The sequence below is a fragment of the Camelus bactrianus genome, chromosome 16 (genome assembly GCF_048773025.1).
Source record: "Camelus bactrianus isolate YW-2024 breed Bactrian camel chromosome 16, ASM4877302v1, whole genome shotgun sequence".
Classification (NCBI taxonomy): Eukaryota; Metazoa; Chordata; class Mammalia; order Artiodactyla; family Camelidae; genus Camelus; species Camelus bactrianus.
In genome coordinates, this window is record NC_133554.1 from 8307366 (window position 1) to 8327864 (window position 20499).

The 20499-nt window shown below is 46.6% G+C and overlaps 1 protein-coding gene across 8 annotated transcripts; it reads left to right on the plus strand.

The window, feature by feature from the left end:
- Nucleotides 1–5888, plus strand: LOC105066400 (zinc finger MYND domain-containing protein 15). 8 transcript variants are annotated; one of them, XM_074342350.1, is made up of 13 exons: nucleotides 830–1400; nucleotides 1809–2043; nucleotides 2129–2284; nucleotides 2546–2706; nucleotides 3219–3371; nucleotides 3690–3770; nucleotides 3916–4032; nucleotides 4150–4238; nucleotides 4326–4424; nucleotides 4542–4695; nucleotides 4779–4837; nucleotides 5108–5268; nucleotides 5609–5888. In XM_074342350.1, exons 1-13 carry the CDS (start codon nucleotides 836–838, stop codon nucleotides 5778–5780), a joined length of 2202 nt encoding a protein of 733 aa, XP_074198451.1. In that variant the 5' UTR covers nucleotides 830–835; the 3' UTR covers nucleotides 5781–5888. The 8 variants fall into 8 exon arrangements, with proteins under 8 accessions (XP_074198446.1, XP_074198453.1, XP_074198445.1 ...); XM_074342345.1 differs by adding an exon at nucleotides 1–132 and having other exon boundaries at nucleotides 801–1400; nucleotides 3916–4424; XM_074342344.1 differs by adding an exon at nucleotides 192–331 and having other exon boundaries at nucleotides 801–1400; nucleotides 3916–4424.
- Nucleotides 5889–20499: the final 14611 nt, after the last annotated feature.

Genomic DNA, 20499 nt, shown 5'->3' on the forward strand with positions numbered 1-20499 from the left:
CCCCGCGCCCAGGCCCGAGCCTCGTCGAGGGGGCGGCCAGGAGCGTGGGAAAACGGAGAAGGAAAGCGAAAGACAGTCCCTTGGGCTTATCTAGCTCGGCGCGAGGATGCCAGCTCCCCCCGCCCTCCGCAGGTCAGTTGGCTGGACCTCCTCCCTGAGAGGCTCTCCCTTTCCTCGCCGGGGTCAGTCACACGGCCGGGGCGATCGCTGCAGGCAAGTCCGCGCGCCCCGCTGCGCAGACACTGGCCGGGGCCGCGCGGGACACGCGGGGGCGTGGCCACCCGGGAGCGGGCCGGGGTCTCGGGAGCCTGACGTCACGCCCCACCCCGAGGTATTTACCTTTGAAAGTGGTGGCGGCTACAGGTACCGGAGTAGAGGAGCGGCGGGGAGGGGCTCACCGCCAAGCCGATCCAAGCCCAAGGGATGCCCTGGCTCCTACACCCTTCTCCCACAGCCCACGGGACTCTTCCCTCCTCACCAAACCCTTTCCCATAGGGTTAGCTCTCCTCACCTCCATCCTCAGTTCAAACCCTACCTCTGACGGCTTGAGCCTCAAATTTGCAGCCTCAAATACCATCTCCTTTCTGACGACTCATCCTTAACCCTAATGACCCACTTTCAAGTCTGGCCCCCATTTCATCCCCAACTCCCATCCTCAGCCCTGAAAACTCCTTTCTCACTCCGAACACTCACCCATAGATTCCACCCTAAGGGACCCTCAAACACAGCCCGCCCCCATTTTGTGACCCAGCCCTAAACTCTCACCAGGATCTCTCCCTCACTATTTATCCCTTCCTCAGCCCAGTGTGGGCCCAGGCGCTGTGCCCCTGAGGACATGGAATTTGTGTCTGGATACCGGGATGAGTTCCTTGATTTCACCGCCATCCTCTTTGGCTGGTACCGCAAGTTTGTGGCAGAGCGTGGGGCTGGGCGGACCAGCCTCGAGGGTCGCTGGCGACAGCTGGAGGCTCAGATCAGAAGGCTGCCCCAGGACCCTGCCCTCTGGGTGCTCCACGTCTTGCCCAACCGTAGTGTGGGCATCAGCCTGGGACGAGGGGCAGAGCCAGGCCCTGGACCTGGCCTGGGAGCTGCTCGGCTCCTGGGAGATGAGCTCCTACTCCACCTGCGAGATCTAAGCCCCTATGTCAGCTTTGTCAGCCTGGAGGAAGGAGAGGAAGGGGAGGAGGAGCGAGAGAATGGAGAGGAGGGTGTGGGCATGGAGAAGGCAGAAACAGAGGATGGGGAGCCAGCCCCCACCAGCAGGGAGTCTCCCCAGGAAGCAAGTCCTGGAGGGGAGCCAGAGGAGGCTGAGCAGGAGGCAGGAGGTGGCGAAGATGGCTGCCGAGAGGACAGGGCAGAGATGGAGCCGGGGCCTGAGAGGAGGAAGGGACGGACAAGTGGTAAGAACCCAGGGCTGGCCCTGCCCTGTGCCCTGCCCAACCCTCCTGCACCCCTCAGAATCCAGCTAGGAGTCACAAATGGGTGGCCCTCAGGCCAGTCTGGCCTGAAAAGGATTTTTTCATTGATCCACAAGGCTGTTTTTTAATTTGAGCCAACCTTTAAACATTCAAAGAAACAAAAATTTCAGAAGTCTGCAGTTCTACCTTCGCAAGAAGATGTAAAGTTCCGACTGCAGGCCCGCATTTCTACCTGGCAGCAGATGCTGGGCCTGCTTAGCAGCTGTCCCCTTCAGATGAGGCTTGTCCCCTTCACTCAGTTTCCTAGCCTCTTGCAGGCATTTGATTTGATGCCCCTGACCCCGACCATCTTTGCTGCCACCCACCCCCAACTTTTCCCTTCTTCCCCAGAGGCTGCACCCCTGCACCTTTCCTGCCTCCTACTGGTGACAGATAAACATGGCACCATCTTGGGCATTGATCTGCTAATGGATGGAGCCCAGGGGACTGCAGGCAGGGGCTCAGGGACAGAGAACCTGGCTCCCCGGGCCTATGCTCTCCTCTGCCACAGCATGGCCTGCCCCATGGGCTCTGGAGACCCCCGAAAGCCCCAACAGCTTACGGTGGGAGATGCCCAGCTGCATAAGTATGGAAACCTGGTAAAGGGTGGGGAGGCCTGGGGCCTGAAGTCCTGAGCCCCCCAGCCTGATGCTGTCTCCACCCCCACTCAGAGAGCTAGAGAATCTGGTCCCCAGACTGGGAGTGAAATTAGCCAAGACTCCAATGCGGACATGGGGTCCCCAGCCAGGCTTCACTTTTGCCTCCCTTCGGGCTCGAACCTGCCACGTTTGTCACAGACACAGCTTTGAAGTGAAGCTGACACCCTGGTGAGTAGCCTGCAGAGATGCAGTGGGAGGAAGAGCCCAAGTCAGGCAAACAGAGAGACAGCAGGCCGCTGCGGGACCTTGTGGACAGATAGGGTGAAGGACAGGGGAAAAAGATGAAAAAAGAAAACCAAACCAAGCTGTTATAGGCAGAGAGAGAACAAACAGACCAAGTGACGTACAGGCAGCTGTGGGACAGTGGCACAGCAGACAGGGGACCTACAGAGACGGACCCTGGATGTCCACCACCCACTGTGACCCCAGCCCCCAGTGTGGTGCTGTCTTGTACTGTGGAGAGGCTTGTCTCCAGACCGACTGGAAGCGGTGCCCAGATGATGTGAGTCACCAATTTTGGTGCCCAAGGCTTGCAGCCTTCATGGAGCGGGCCGGAGAACTGGCGACTCTGCCTTTTACCTACACCGCAGGTACCATAAGGAAGTCAGGATGGGGAGGGGGGAAGTGGGGCCAGATCCTTGGAACTGGGGCCCCAGGTGCCTGGGAACAGGGTCCTGGGGCTGGAGTCTAGATCCCTGGAATAATGGCTGGGTATTTGGGGCTGGGGGCTAGACCTCTGGGGCTGGAGACAGCATCTCTGGAGCTGAGGACTGAATGTGTAGGCCCCTGAGAGAGCTTAGAGGATTCGGGAGGAGGTATCAAGTACTTGCTTCTCCATTCCACCACTAACTGGTGACCTTAAATCACTTTCCTTCTTAGAGACTCAGTTTCCTCATCTGTAAAATGGGCAGACTAACAAATGTTAAAACCCATGGAACTGTTACATGGCTTCTGTGGGCTATACTGTAAACACTCGGAACTGTCAGTTCTCTCCCCGACTGAAACCAGACTCAGACCCAGGGTCCTGGGGAGAGGCTGAGGAGAGCCAAAGTCTGGAATCCTGCCCACCGGGCCCTCAACCGCTCCCCTCATCCTTCTCCAGAGGTGACCAGTGAAACCTTTAACAAGGAGGCCTTCCTGGCCTCGCGGGGCCTCACTCGTGGCTACTGGATGCAGCTCAGCATGCTGATATCAGGCCCTGGCACCCCCAGGCACCCCCGGGGCAGCATGCCATCCCTCAGCCTTCTTCTCCGTGGTACATGGGGCCTCTCTCCAGGCATGGGCCCCTCAGACTAGAGGGAAGGATGGGAAAGCAAAAAGTTGTCCAGTCCTAGATGACCCCTCCACGTAGGCACCAAATCCCACCGCTAGCCCCAGGGCTGTTTCGGGCCTTTCCCTAACCCTCAGAGAAGTCACTCCTACCCACCCCATCCAGGAGCCCCATCGCGAGGCAGCCCCCTAGTCCTCTTGCTGCTGCCCCAGGCCCTCTCACAGGGAACAGAACTCCTTTAAAAGAAGAAGAGGCAGGTGTGGATCTCCCTGACACCAGGCTCGTCTTCTTTCATCCTCTCAGGAGATCCCTACCAGCTTCTCCAGGGGGACGGGCCTGCCCTGATGCCTCCTGTGCCCCCAGATCCACCCAGGGGCCTCTTTGGTGAGCTGGAAGGGCCCTGAGGGAGCTAGGGGTAGGGAAAGGGACTGCAGGGCCAGCAGTCTGGGTGGCTGAGAAGGGGGCTATTAGACTGGAGGGCTTGGGGTCCAGGCCTGGGGCCAGGTCCCCAGTAACCCACTCTTCCCAGGCTCATGGCAGGACTACTACACATGGCGGGGCCTCAGCTTCGACTCCCCCATGGCCGTGCTTCTCACCTACCCACTGACGGTGTACTATGTCATCACCCACCTGGTGCCCCAGTCCTGTAAGCAGAGCCGAGGCCCGGGGAGGAGTGCATGGAGCAGGGGGGACGGGGAGCTGGTAGGGAACAGCAGGTGGCGGGGAGGAGACCATATTCTGAAATGGCTAGCTTGTCACCCAGTCCCTGAGCTGAACATCCAGAACAAACAGTCACTGAAAATCCATGTAGTGGAGGCCGGGAAGGAGTTTGACCTTGTCATGGTGTTTTGGGTAAGTCTCTCCGGGCTTGAAGGTTGGGCCTTTGGGTGTGGAGATGGACGAAGGGTGGGACCCAGATCTGTCCTGTCTGTCCTTCAGGAGCTCCTGGTCTTGCTCCCCCACGTGGCCTTGGAGCTGCAGTTTGTGGGTGACGGCCTGCCCCCCGAGAGTGACCAGCAGCATTTTACCCTGCAGAGGGTAAGGGCTGAGGGGGGCCCTGCTCTTCAGCTCCCTGCCTCCCCTCCCCTGTCTCACCTGTCGCATCCTCCAGTACCCTAACTTCCAGTGGCTTCCCCACCCCACTTAACTCCCCAGGATGGCCCCGAAGTACCTGTCCGCTCTGGTTCTGGGGTATCAGCACGGCTCAACTCTGGGACTAAGGAGAAGGGGGGCCGCAGAGACCTGCACATCAAGGTGTCTGCACGGCCCTACCACCTGCTCCAGGGGCCCAAGCCTGACTTGGTTATTGGTAAGAGCCTGGGGCAGAAGTGTGGGGAGGGTGGGAGAGAGGCCACAGGATCCAGCTGCTCCCTGCTCTCCCTCTGCCCACAGGATATAACTCCGGCTTTGGTCTAAAGGACACTTGGCTGAGCTTGCTGCCCCGGTTACAGGTGGGGGACGGGACAAAGAGGATCTTCTCTCACCCCCTGCCCAGTCCCTCCTCCTTTTCTGAAAGTCTCTTCTTCCCCATTATCTGTTCCACAGACCTGGGTTGAGCCCACGGGTCCTCCTGCCCCTCTCTGTGGCTGCCTCGTGCCTCCCCGGCTCCCGGCCCTCCTGGGTCCTCAGTTTTCAACCGGGGTGGCGATCCTTGTTGCTCGGGATGTCCGTGGGGGTGGGAGCCTATACCGAGAGTGTCTGACGTCCCGCACCCACCCCAGTCCCTCCGAGTGCCGGCCTTCTTCACTGAGAGCAGCGAGTACGGCTGTGTGATGGATGACCAGACCATGGCGGTGGCCACAGGAGGGGGGACCAGCCCTCCACAGCCCAACCCTTTCCGCTCCCCCTTTCGCCTCAGAGCGGCCGACAACTGCATGCCCTGGTAAGGCCTTCTTACTCCCTGGCTGTGCATCCTAAAAGGCCCACCACCTCTACTGTCGTCTCTGCTGCTTGTCTCTGCTGTCCTGGGACCGTCCTGGCCCCAGCCCCGCACTCCTCACCACCCCTCTACAGGGTCTCCACGTTGTCCAAACACTCCTCTTAAGAGCCGGCTCACAAAATTTCTCCGACTCCTGGCCCACCCCTCAAAAGGTCCTGCTGTCCTATGATTGGCCGAGCCCTAGCTCTAGCCCCACCCCCTAGAACTCGGAGCCCACAAGCCCCGCCCCTTGGGAAATCGCGGCCTCTTGGCCCCGCCCCTGACGGCGCCACGCCCCCCTCAGGTACTGCAACGCCTTCATCTTCCACCTGGTCTACAAGCCTCCGCAAGGGGGCGCGGCCCGCCCGGCGCCCGGGCCCGCGCCCCCCGCCCCGACTCCTGCGGCTCCTCCCGCCCCAGCCCGCAGGCGCCGAGGAGAAAAGAAACCGGGGCGGGGGTCCCGCAGGCGGAGCTGAGTCCGGAGAGGTAGCAGGCCGCCCCCTCTCCCAACACGTAACAGGCGAGGCCGAGGGGGAGGATGGTTGGCGGAACACAAAAAGGTAAATAAAATTACTTGTTTGAAACCACTGAGACAAACGGTCTTAATTGGGTCCTTCAACGGGGAGAGGAGAAAAGGATTTAGGGATAACATTTTCCTCCAGCTCTTTTTCAGCTCCTTGACGGCTGCCCCCTCTCTTTCTCGGGATTCCGACCCTCCTTGGTAATCCCACACTTCTTCTAACCTGTAAACTGATTTGTCAGGGACCCGACCGGAGGCAAGGCAAGACCAAGAAACAAAAAGTGGCTTCTCCCTTGGGGGCAGGGGAGGTATCCAGCTTCCTGGGAGCACACAGAAGCCTTGGCTTAGATTCAGTGAAAGAGCTCAGCCACTCAGGTGTCCAAGTTAGAAATCTCGTGGCCATCCTTGACTTCACCTTCTCCGTCCTTCACCTTCCAATAAAGAACCAACTCCAACTGACTGCTGGTCGCTCACATCCACCACTTTATGTCCAGTCCCACTGCAAACTCCACCATGTCTTGTCACCACATTTCAACAAGAATAGTGCTTCTAAAACACACGTTCAAAACATTACTCCCTGCTTAAAACCCTTCAGTGACTTTCCCCTGATTTTAAAATCCCCTTGACTGTAGACCAGGCTTAATGACTCTTGTCACAAGGTATAGAAAGGGAAACAGTGGAGAAACCTGGCAGGTACCACGTGGACCAAGTGACTAAGGCTTCGAAGAAATAAGAAGTCATGTTGACCTCATGCTCCCTGACATGATGCAGTGAGATGGCCACATCACCTCTGTAGTATTTGTCCCCAAAGCCCATAGTCTCAGTCTAATCATGAGAATGTATCAGACACATTCAAATTATGGGACAGTCTACAAAACACCTAACTGCTATTCTTCAAAAGTATCAAAGTCACAGAAGGCAAAGGCCAGAAACAGATTGGAAGAGATTCAGGGTACATGACAACTAAATGTGATGGATTGGATCCCAGAACAGGGAAAACAACGAAAAAGGAAAAACTGGACAAATTTGATAAAGTTTGCAGTTTAGGTAATGGTATTATATCAATGCTAATTTCTAACTTTTGATAAACGTGCCATGTTATATAAGATGTAACACTAAAGGAAGATGGGTGAAGAGTATTTGGAAACACTACTATCTTTGCAACTCACCTATAAATCTAAAACTATTTCAAAGTAAAAAGTTAAAAATCAAGTTCAGACTCCTTAGTATGGCATATAAGGTGCCTCTCTTTCTGTCATCCTCTTTTATTATAAACATTTTATTATCTAAGTTTCCAAATATACACAAAAGCCCAGAAGATTTAGCATAATGAATCTCTATGTACCCATCAGTCAGCTTCAACAGTTACCAACATTTTCCCAATTTCATTATTACTCCCTGTGATAGTGTGATTTTATAAGACATATATTTGGTCTGCATCCCCCATTCCTGGCACAAGAGCTTCTATAAACTGAGAGATAGACGTGAAGAGGGACAGCTTATTCATAATGAGCCCCTTTCAGCATTACCTGAGGTTATTTTAATAAGGTGACTCTAGGTGGGCTCTTACTTAACTTCAGGCTGGAGGCTGGATACTAGAGGAACCAACCATGTGATTAGAGGGCTGAAACATTCAGCCCCACTCCTTGGCCTCCAGGTAGAAGAAGAGGGGTGTGCTGGAGATTAAGTTAATCACCAAGCAACCTCCATAAAAATTCCTAAATGATGAGATTCAGAGAGCTTCGGGGTTGGTGAACACACTGAGGTACTCAGGGTAGCATACCTGGAGAGAGCGTGAACGCTCCAGGCCACCCCCAGCACACCTTGCCCTGTACATCCCTTCCATGTGGCAGCTCCGGAGTTGTGTCCTTTATAATAAACCAGTAATAATAAGTAAACTGTTTTCCTGAGTTCTGTGAGCCATTTTAGTAAATTATGGAACCTGAGAAGGAGGTCATGCGATAGCTCAATTTATACTCAGTTGGTCAGAGTTGCTCAGGACTTGCCATTAGTATCTGAAGTGGGGGCAGTCTTGTAGGATCAAGCCCTTAACCTGTAGGGCTTCTGCTCACTCCGGGTATTTACTGTCAGAACTGATTGAATTGTAGGACACTCAGTTGGTGTCAGGATATTTGGAGAATTGGTTAGTGTTAAGGGGGAAATGAAACCCCATCTATTTGCTGATAGTAAAAATAGCTAATAATTGGTGTCAGAACTGAGATTTGCTAGACTGGCCCTGGCTCACAGAAATATGTGGTTGGGGAAGAGAAAGGATAAGAAAGTGGGAGATGAGGAAACTTTGATACCTGAGTGGCCACGTGGTCATCCACAGCATGGAAACCAGCTGTGCTGCCGTTACTAAGGATAAAGGTCATCAGTGGATAGTTAGAGTTGGATTCAACTCCCAGGAAGGTGTTTCACTAGATGCATAAGGCAATGCAAACCAACGGGGCAAAAAGTGAAATATACAGCCCCATGATTCGCTCGGTTATTATCTGTAATAGTGCAAATGAAATTTTAAAAGAGTTCTGGTTTGGACGTTGATGCTAGACCAAGGTCAGATTTGGGTCAGTCTGAGTTTTGGCCACTAGCCTCAAAGCTATCCACAAAAAGGGAAAAATTACGCTAGAACAGAAAGTATCTCTAAGGCCTCTGTGGTCACCAAGGTTGTCAGTACAGGAGGAGGACAAAACCAACAAACTACCGAAACCAGGAATCGAGTTGTGAAGGAGTTGCTTCATTTTGTGGATTGGTATCATCAGCTTGTTGAAGAACTTCTACTAAAATGGCTTCTGAGAGTGACTAATTTAGGGGCAATATCTGTGTTTGTAAATTCTGCGGGGCAGAAGAGCATATTTGGGTTGATACAGGGTCCACAGTTCCCTATTAAACAGTCACAGGTGGATGTCCATCACTCAGACACACAGTTTATTCCTGGGGAATAATCCTGAAGCTACACAGGGGCCCACCAAGAGTCACCTCGTTAGCATCAACCCGGATGTAGTTGAAAGGAGCTTTTTATGAGTAACAAAAGACACTCCTCTCACCCCTGCCACTTAGGAAATTCCAAGGGCTTCACAAGCTTTTTAGCCAGGAACCTGGGACAAAGACCAAATATATATTTCTTATTATATCACAATATAACCCCCCCCCCAGCTTTTTCCCAGAGCATTTTCAAGCACACCCCAGACATCAGTTATCTCACTCATATGTATCTATAAGTAATAAGGGCTTTAAAAAACGAACCACCATGCCAGTAGTATCATAACCAATAAAATGAACAATTGTTCTTTAATTTGATAATACCCACTTCATATTCATGTCTTCTCAATTATCTCAAAGATGCTTTTTACAGGTGGCTTTTTCCAATTAAGAAATAAATAAGATCCACACATGGCTTTTGGTTGTCATACCTTTCTCTTAAGTCTCTTTTTTTCCATAACAGACCTCCTTCCCTTTTCTGTTTTTATTTTCAACCCACTGATTCAACGAGAAACTAAATCATTTGTCCTGTAGAATGTTCCTCATTCTGGCTGATTATTTTCCTCAGGGTGTTTTCTTTTTTAATATGTTCATCCATATTTAGTTCCTGTCAACTGGCAGTTAGAGCTAGATGGCAAGGCCCTTTTCATGTGGCCCCTTGCCAGCCTCCCCAGGCTGATCTCACACCACTTCCTGCCCCCCCTCTATCCTGGAGCCAGAGCTGGGAATGAAGACACCATACCCTCTCAGTGTGGAACTTCCCTGTTTGATTGCACAACTGAATCCTTATCAGCCTAAAGGTCATTTCCTTTGTTGGGGAGGACTTCCTTGATCCCAGCTGAGGGTACACACCCCTGCTAAGCCTTCCTAGTGCCCTGCATGCCCAGTACAGTCACAAAAGGGCAGCCTAGGTCCCTGATGGATTGAGGGGAAATAGAACATTTCACCACTCTCTTGGCCCGAAAATAACCTCCCTCATTTCCTGCCCTCTCCTTCATAAAACTATGAAAGCACATTGTGATCTCTGAGTGGTGGGATTACTCAGGGTTTGTTTATTTGTTTTATTTAGCTGTCCTGCTCATTTTTCTTCCAGGAACACACAGCACTTTAGTAATACAAATGTTTAATTCACAAATTGTATTCTTTACTAATTCACTTACTAAATATTGATTGAATGCACACATGGCTTTGAGTTAGACTTGCAATGGGGAAGAGACAAGAGAGTGGTCCCTGCCAACATGAAGTTTACCATCTATTGCAGGGTTCAGTAAACTATAGCCTCTGGCCAAATCCAGCCCACCACCTGTTTTTGTGTGGCCTCAAGCCAAGAAATCAAAAGAGGAAATTCAAATAGCAGTATCCATAAATTTATATTGAAATAGACCTACAGCCATTTCTTTGTGAATGGTCTATGGCTCCTTTCATGTGGCTACTGAAACAGCAGGGTCTGAGTGCTGTACTTGTGACAGAAACTATTTGGCCAACAAAGCCTAAAATATTGACTAATAGGCTCATCATAGGTTTGCTAAAACAAAACAAAACAAAACAAAACAAAAACCAAACAACAGAAAATTAGCAACAAGAAACACATTTAAAAATCCCAACAATATGAAAATAAATATATGTATGACTGAAGCACTGTGCTGTACACCAGAAATCGACACAAAATTGTAAACTGAGTATATTTCAAAAAAAAAAACCAACAAAACTTCATAAAAATTAGTCAAGCTGTAAAAAAAAAAGAAAAGAAAAGAAAAAGAAAAAAAAGAAAAAGTTTTGCTGACTCCTGGTTCAAGACAAGATTTTCAAAATGCAGGTTTATGAGATTTTTGTGGGGGACATAAAATCAACTTAGTGGGCCTCAAACAACATTCTCTTTTTATTGAAATAAAATTAAAAAGATTAGGTGTGTCACATGTAGTAAGAGCAAATATTGTTTTGTGAAACATTTGTTCCACTTATACACACGATACATGCTTCTATGTGTGTATGTGCTGCATCATGATATAAGATATATTTCCTACATACCATGGTCAAAACATCTGAAAGTCACTGGCTTGGAGGGAGGCCTAGAAGAAACAGAGAAGTAACAGGAAAATTACACTACAGTATGACTGGGTGATGATGAAAGACTCTTGGAGACACAGAGGAGGCAGATAAGACAGCCCTAGGATATCAGGGAAGGCTTCCTGGAAGAAATTATATCTCAGCCCTGAAGGACAAGTAGAGTTAGCTAGGTAAAGAAGAGATAAAAATAGTAATAGCCTGTGCAAAGCCCCTGAGGCAAAGGTAAGCAAGGCACTTGGGAGAAACTACATGATGTTCAATATGGTTGGAGCTTCGAATGAGATGGGACTTGCTATTCCCATCACTTTCCATCACATTATTCTTTCATTTTCTTTGAGCACTTATCACAGTTATTTTATTATGTCATTCATTTATTTATGTTTATTACCCCTCCTCCTCCAACACACGCTCACAAGTAAATCCCATGAAAGGGGAGACCTTGTCTGTCTGGTTATAACTGTGTCCTAGCACAGTGCTAGGATGTAACAGCCACTCAGTATTTACTACAGAAATTTTAGAAAGATATTCCTACTATGCTGGAGGGAAAATGGACTAAGAGAGGGTAAGACTTGAGACAGATCAGCCAGGAGTTTTTAGTTATAATACAGGCAGGAGCTGATGCTGCCTTGATATTGGAGAGAAACAGGTAAGTCCTAGGGCTAATGATGAAGCAGAAATAACAGGTGATGATCAATGAATTGGAGGCAAAGGGAAGGCCAAGTGGAGGTGACGGAATAAAGGATGGCTCGTTGGTTCCTGGCCAGGGCAACTGGAGAGAAGGAAGTGGGGACCCTGGAAGAGGAGGGGGTAGAGTTAGAGTGGTCGGAAGGGGTGGGAGTGGAAGGTATTGAATTCAGGGTGGGACTTGTTAAGTTTGAAATGCTTGTGGGATCTCCTGGTGGAGATTCTGGTAGGCAGTGGACAGGGGACTCATAGAACTAGGAGAGTGAATGAGGGGCCTAGAGAGGAGAGACCTTAAAAACAGAATCCTGGTGAACATAAAGATGATCAGAGAAAGGGGAGCCAGCCAGGAGAGGGAGAAGTGCTGAGGGAAGCAAGAAAACTGGGTAGCAGAAACAAGAAAGGGTGGTCAGATTCAGTTGGGAAGCCCCATAGAAAAGACCAGCAGGACCCCCAAGCAGGGCCACTACTCTCCTGCCAGCACCATCAGGTTCCCTGGCCCAGCAGCTCTCTCACTTTTTGCCTCTGAAAAGGCTTACTTCTAGGAAAGTGGAACTTACCCCTAGAATTCTATTCGTCCATTTCCCTCAGTCCTGATTGGTCCATTCGTAGTACTTCATTTGCATGGGGCTCACTCCTAATTGGTTGTTTCTCTCACTCCTGATTGGTACAATTCCCTCACTCCTGATTGGTACATTTCCCTCATTCTTGATTGGTTATTTCTCTCCCTCCTGACTGGTCCATTTCTACAAAGCTTGTTCCTAATTAGTCAACTTTTGTTATACCTTATTTGCATATAATCTTGCAAAGTGTAAACCGGCAGCCTATAAAGCCTGTGTAAACCCACAGATACTGTCCAGAGCTTGGGGTGTTAATTCCTTTGTGCCTGCTGGTGTAGTAAACCTGAGTTCTCCACCTCTGTGAGTGCTGCTTGGTCTCTCGCCTGGATCTAGGATCCTGTCACAACTGAGCTGTAACACGTCTTTCTGCAGCAAGATCAGGGTGAAGAAGGGTACCCAGTACTTCACGAAAAAGACATGAGAGTATTCAATTGCATGGGGGGGGCCAACTTGAGAGGATAGATAAGTGAGAGAGAGGCAAACTGGACGCAACAATTGGGCAACTTACAAAATACAGAAAATACTAAAAAGAAAGTTCAAATGACGCTCAATCCCAACACCCAGCGATAACCACCGTTGCCATTTTGGTGTGTTTACTGTCTCTTTCATTAGAATGTACATAGTTTTACAAACTTTAATCATACTGTACATCATGCTAACTAGTTTGCATTTTTTCTTTTTTGGGGGGTGGGTAATTAGATTTGTTGGTTTATTATTTTTAAGAGAGGTACTGGGAATTGAACCCAGGACTTTGTGCATGCTAAGCACACACTCTAGCACTGAATTCTACTCTCCCCCTACTTTGCTTTTTTCCTTTATATGCTTTTTTTTTTAATTGAAGTATAGTTCATTTGCAGTGTTGTGTTAGTTTCTGGTGTACAGCATAGTGGTTCCATTATGCATACATATATTCTTTTTCATTATAGGTTATTACAAGATATTGAACATAGTTTCCTGTCCTCTATGATAGGACCTTGTTTATATATTTTATATATAGTAGTTTGTAAAGCTCGCTTTTTTAATAAAACAGTTACATAAAAAAATTTTTTTAAATAAAAAGATAAAAAATATGTCAGGAACAGCTTTACATGTCATTAGACAGTCTCTTTTCATGGATGGCTGTGTATTAGTCTACTCTGTGAATGTGACATGTCCCCGTGGGACATTTAGGCAGTTCCTAATTTTTCTCTATTATAAATGAAGGAGGAAGTAGAAGGTATCCAAGTTTGGGACCCAAGACTTCCTGGGCCTGCCTGTTGGTGGGGAGTTGACATGCCTGAGATACTTCGCATGGAGGTTCCAGCCAAGGAAGAGGGAAGGCAGATTGTCGGGACTTGGGTAGAAGCGTAGGACGAGGGAGGCAACATGGGTCTGTGTGGAATGCTAGTCCCATCCCAGCCTGACGAACTCAGATCTGAGGCCTAGAAGAGAGGGACCACAGGCAGAGGCCAAAGGAGCCGCTGGAAAACCATGGGGCACGAACCTCACAGCACCTAGAGCCCAGGAAGCAAAGTCACACATGGAAGGGGCTCCTCTCACTTCTCTGGGAACACAATGTGGCTTTGGGGGGCATTGAGAACCCCAAAGAACCCCAAAAATGGCACTGGCACATGGATGACTGGCAGGTTTAGAAGCTGTCAGTTTCACACTGGGAGCATCACACAGGTGAGACAAGGACCAGTAAGCTACAGGTTGTTGCCAACAACGGCCCTCGTTGGTACCGACCAGCTAGTGAGCCCATGGGTTTGTTTACTTTCCAAGTGTTTGGAGACTTTCCTGTTATCCTTCTGTCAGTGATTTCTAGTTTGAGTCCATCGTGGTCAGAAAACACACTCTATGGTTTCAATTCTTTTAAAATTATTAGGGTTCATTTTGTAGCCTAGGACAGGGTCTATCTTGACATATGTTACATGAGTTCTTGAAAAGAATATGTATTCTGCTGTTGTTGGGTGGAGTAATTGACCAGTCAGTATCAGCTACATCCTGTCGGTTGATGGTGTGTTGAATTCTTCTATATCCTTGCTAATTTTCTCTCTAGCTGCTCAATCAGTTGCGGAGAGATAGACCATGGGTGACCAATTTGGACAAAGCTGGTTCGAACCCAGGCAGATTCAGATCCAGAACCCTGGAGAAGCCCTTCTGAGATCGACGCTATATTGGCCTAGCATGAAAAACGCAGCAGCAAATACTGATATAGTGTTTACTCTGTGCCAGGCAGTATTCTAAGAACTTTGTATCAATTTAATTCTCCCAACAAAACTGCACATTCTTATTATCATTATCCCCCATTTCACAGATGAGGAAATTGAGGCCCAGGGAGACTAAGCACCTTAACCAAGGTCAAGTAGGGTGGCCTGGAAACAAACCTAGGCAATCTGGCTCCAGAATATGCAGTTCCAACCTCTATACCCTACGGCTTCTTGGCAAACGACATCATTTCCTAGGACAGATAGAAAGGCTCATTATGAAAGCTCTTTTTCCCTTGATGATTGACCATGCAAAGAATCAGACACACCCAAATTTTCTTTAAGATACATGGAGGAATTTAAGGGGACCACAAAGACAGATCCACGATTTCCTAGTAAGATCACTATTCCGCATTCAGACAGCCTGAGTTTAAATCCAGGCCCCCCACTTTCGACCTTCATGACCTTGAGCAATTGACCAACCTCAACGTGTCTGTTTCCCTTTAAAATGGGGATAGTAATAGGGTTCTCATGAGGATGAAGGAAATAAATGCACGTGCTCAGAAGACTCCTCAGCATAGTTAAGTATTCAGTAGATGCTGTATGTTGTTACCATTATTGCAAACTGCCTAAAAGTTCAACCCCGAGACAGAGAGTACAAACAACTAACTACATTTCACAAAGAGACATTGTGCCATAAATCTCCTTTGACTGTAGGCACGTCGGAAGTCCACACTTATCAGGGCACCCATTGTCACCTTGACTTATCCCCAGATGACTCTGTTCATCCCTTCTTGGGTTCAGTCTCCTACCTCTTCCCTTTCTTGCCCCAGATCCTTTTGTTGGACCCTCTGGGACTTAAGATCAACAAGATCCCCCAAATAATCAACCTCTTCTCTTAGTTTTCCCTTTGCCTTTTTGGGCTTATTAACATAGCTCTCCTCCGAAGCCACTCTTCTCTGGCAACCCTTTGAAGGGGTACTTGTTTGTTTGTTTTCCCACATTCCACAGACGCTGAGGTGAGGCAGTTGTCTTTCTTACCCACTGTTTTTGCTTCCAAAAAATTTCTCCTCCCTTCAAAACGCCAGCCCCTTTGAAGTACGTGCCAACAGACCATGCCCGTCCTTGTTGCAGTCATCTTCCAGCATCTACCGGCATCATCAAGGGCTTAAGTATTTGGCTTATGTTTATGTCTCCATCATTAAGCATTGTCTTCGTCTGTGTAACTCAGACATCCACCCAGACAATCCACCCAACACCCCCACCTCTTGGTTCCTTGTACTCTTCTCTTCCATCCCACCTCAGCCACACCCTCCAAACGCCAAACCCTCGAGCCCTGTCATTGTCAGTAACTGTACCACTTCCAATCTTCTGATTCCCCAGCATCAATCCTTCAAACTTTTGGGTTCTTTAGCCCTTTGACCTCTCCACATTTTCACTGTCCATCACACTTTTCATGTCTTCACATTCCCACATCATCCAGTTTAGATCCAATTGTCCATGGCTATAATGATTCCTTTGCTTACACTCTCAATTCTCTTGTCCTTCTCCTGCCATCTTACTTGCAAAACTGCAAGAAGAGTCAAACCAAACTCCACCAACAGTGAGACTTTCCCTGAGCTACTGAGCATGGCTGGGGATAAACAACTGTGCTGATAAATCTCCCCTTGAATGTGTAATGATAGATCACAAGTAGGCTCTTAGTATCCCCAACAGTCCTATGGTTTCCCTGCTCAATACGCTCTTCTGCCCTCTGAAATACCGTCTCTTGCCTCAGATGGCAACACTGCAACCCCCATCTTTAGCTCGTGATCTTAATTCTTATTTTACAGAGAAAAGAGAAGCAATCAGAAAAGAACTTCCTCATCTTTCCACCAGTGCTTCTTACAATGTCTATTACCCACAATTTCCTCTTTCTGTTTGTTTCTTGGTCTTTCTTGTTAAATGCATTCCTCAAATGTCTGGTTATACTTTCCTCTTATTCACATCCCAACCATTCTGATGAAAGGATACTTATGGAGATAAAGCACAACCAAATGGTCAGTACTCACCCTCTTAGTGGCATTTAACAGAGTTGTTAGATGCACCCCCTCCTTGAAGCACTGTGTTGGCTTCCAGGTCATCACACTCTCCTCGTTTTCCTCCCAGCTTGCTTGGGGGTCTTTTGCTGTCTCCTGCTCCTCTTGCATGTCTCTCCCTGCTTTACTCTCTTTTCTCTGAGTACACTCCCTCTCCCACCCCTGCCCCCCAACATCTGTCTTCCCCATGCTTCCTTGTGTTTATAAATGGCCCCACTTCTTCCATCACTGGGTCCAAATCTTAGAGTTCCTCCATGCACGCAACCCCTCAGCAGATCCCAATGGCTTTACGTTCAAACTCTACCCCAAATCTGATCACTCTTCCCCACCTCTGCCTTTACCCCACAGTTCAAGCCATCACTATCCTTCACCTGGGCTACTACAGTAAGCTCTTCACTCATCTCCTGACTTCCGGTCTTGCCTTCCTTCAATCCATTCTCCTGTAACAAAGGGTAACAGTAAAACCTGTACCAGATCACATCAATCCCTGCTCCAGACTCTCCGGGGGGCTGCCCCATCACACCTACGACAGCCCTCAATCTCTTAACAGTGACCAAGTGGGCTAGAGCCCCGCCTCCCCTCTACAGCTCTTCCCCACTTCCCGAGCTCCAACCACTCTGCTGTTCTTTGCTGAGCCTATAGTATATTAAGTTCTCTTCCTTAGGGCCTTTGCACTTGCCATTGCCATCACTGGATCACTCTTCCTCCCAAATCTCACTTCCTTGTTGAAGGTCACTGCCTCGGAGAGACCTTCCCTGATCTCCCTAACTACACTAGCCCTCCAGACAGTATGAATGTTCCTTAAAAAACTAAAAATAGACTTACCATCTGATCCAGCAGTCCCACTCCTGGGCAAAAAAACACATTCACATGTTCATAGTAGCACTATTTACAATAGCCAAGAATAGCCAAGACATGGAAACAACCTCAATGTCCATCAACAGATGACTGGATAAAGAATATGTGTGTATATAGAAAATGGAATATTTGTCAGTCATAAAAAGAATGAAATAATGCCACTTGCAGCAACATGGATGGACCCAGAGATTATCACATTGAGTGAAGTAAGTCTGACAGAGAAAGACAAATATCATATAATATCACTTATATGTGTAATCTGAAAAAAAAAAGATACAAATTCTATTTACAAACTAAAAACAGACTCATAGACATAGAAAAAAAGAACTGTGGTTACCAAGGGGGAAAGGGTGAGGAGGTGTTTAGGGGATTAGGGGTTGAGGATTAACAGATACACACTACTATATATAAAACAGGCAAACAACAAGGACCCACTGTATTGCACAGGGAACCATATTCAATTTCTTGTAACAAAATATAATGGAAGAGAATCTGAAAAGAAAATATATATGTGTATATATATATATAACTGAATCACTTTGTTGTAAGCCTGAAACTAACAGTGTAAATCAACTACACTTCAATAAAAATTTTTTTAAAATAAAATAAATAAAATCAATATTTAAATAGCTCTCCATACTTGTCCATCTATCTCCTTATCTTGTTTTCTTTTTCTTCATAGCACTTACTGCTCCCTAAAGTTGTATATGTGTGGTTTACTTGTTTGTTGTCTGCCTCTCCGCACTTCAACAGGTTTTGGTTAAAGCCAGCTTACAACACGGGCTCCTCCCCTCTGCATGCCTCCTCAATCCTCAATGCTGATCAGATAGCACAGCAATTACAAGCCCAAGAGTCTGCCAGACTTTAGTACAAGTCCTACCTTGACTGATGTCAGCTGTGTGGTTTTAGGCAAGTCACTTAATGTCTCTGAGCCACATACACTCCTCCAGCAAGTTTTTGTGAGTGTCTATCTTTACAACAGGGGCACTATGCCGTATCTGCTGTAAGGATTATATGAGATAATGTTTGAAAAGTCTCTGGCACCCATCATAAGTGTTAACCATAACTACTCAGTAATCTGGTGTCGTTTACATCCATTCCTCGAGTTTTGCCATGATACATTCTAACTGTCTGTTTACAATCATCTATGTTTGCAATTTGGATTTTCTTGGTGACCAAAGAATTATTTGGCACTGTTTTGGGTTTCTTTTTTAAAGGTTGGATTTTGTTACTTAAACATTTGTAAATTTCTGATTTATTGCATTATGGTGGGAGAAGGTGGCCGGTACAATTTCAGGTTTGGGGTACTTGGTATTTCCTTTGGAGCCTCATATTTTATCAATCTTTCTAAATGTTTCATTGGCATTGAAAAGGGCGTGGTCTCCACTGATGAGCTACAAAGTTCAACAAACACCATCTGAATGTGAGCTCCAGCATGGAGACTTTATTTATCGCTGTGTTCCTGGTATCCAGCAAAGGACCTGGTGCACGTCATACAAGGCAGTAAATATTTGCTGAACGGTTGGCTAATGAATCAGTTAACCTTATTATCACTTAAATTCTCAATACCTTTGTACTTTTGTGTATTTTTTTCTTAGTTCATCTGCCAAAGTCTGGTGAGTTATGTTACAGTTTCTCCCTACTATTTTATTTCCTTGTCTATATATAGATATAGATAGATGGATAGTTTCCCAGTGTACTTCCAAGTATTCTGACTTTATATATTTCCTTTTCTTTTCTTTTCTTTTTTTAAAAAGTGTATTTCAAAGCAATCCCACTCCTGGGCATATATCTGGAGAAAAATAAAATTCAGAAAGACACATGCATCCCAATGTTCATAGCAGCACTATTTACAATAGCCAAGACATGGAAACAACCCAAATGTCCATCAACAGATGACTGGATAAAGAAGATGTGGTACATATATACAATGGAACACTACTCAGCCATAAAAAAGAACAGAATAGTGCCATTTGCAGCAATATGGATGGACCTGAAGACTGTTATTCTAAGTGAAGTGGGCCAGAAAGAGAAAGAAAAATGCCATATGACATCATTTATATGAAGAATCTAAAAAATAATAACAATAATAATAAGGACACAAATGAACTAATTATTATTTTGATTTCTTGAATATGTGTAAGCACATTTGACTGTCCTTTATGATTAGATTACCTCATTCTGTTGATTCTTATTTTGTAGTCGGCTTTATTCCTTTGATAACTATGTAAGTTTAAAAAGCTAGAGATCTAATCTGTTCTTAGAAACAATGATTAGTACATATATGAAAACTAAAAAAAAGTGTAATATACTGTATATATGTATTTACATGCAATATAATGTGTATGTGCAGTCGAACTGTAATAATTCTACATAATAAAACTGAAAAAGTGTGCAAAAAAAAAAGTCCACAGGAATAGCTGGCGGCTCCAAGCACCAGCCGAGAAAGGGGATTTGAGGAAGCACCCATGTCCTTCAGGGAGCCTGTTTTTGGACATCCGATTTATGGGGTGCTTGGGAAAATGATGCAAGAATAAAAAGCAGTGAATTACTATATAGATATATATATATATTTCAATACAATATGATTTCATGCCTGAAGGTTTGTGGCTATTATATAATCATTGTAAATATACCATGTATCAATATAAAATGAACACTTAAAAAAATATTATCTAAAGATATGCTTTAATTTGATCATGCATTTATTATTTTGAATAAGCAAAACATAAACATAAAATTCAACAGGTGCCATAGTACCTTCATAAAAGTGAAAAGTAATTTCCCTTTCCCTTGGTCTCCCATTGCCTAGTTTCCCTCCCCTGAGGCAATTGCTGTTAATAGAATTTGCTAATTAGCTTAATATGAAAATATTAATTTTTTTCATAGAGGAATTTAAAATATTTACATGAATTGCTTTGATCCACATATTTAGTATAATGAGTCATCTTATTTTATGCTTTCTGTTTCTTACGCTTCTTTGATGCTTTCTCTTCTGCTGTATGGATTAAATTTTCTTTGCTTTATCTTTCTGAAGCTTTAGAAGGCAGAGAGCCCATTATTTATTTCTCTAATTTTTCCTTAAATATTTTCAAAAATATTTCTTAACTTGTATTTCTTGACTTGGAGTCAAGAGTAAAATAACACGCTATGTCTTCCCAATTAAATCAAGAAGTTAAGTGGGGGGGCAGAAATAGCTCAGT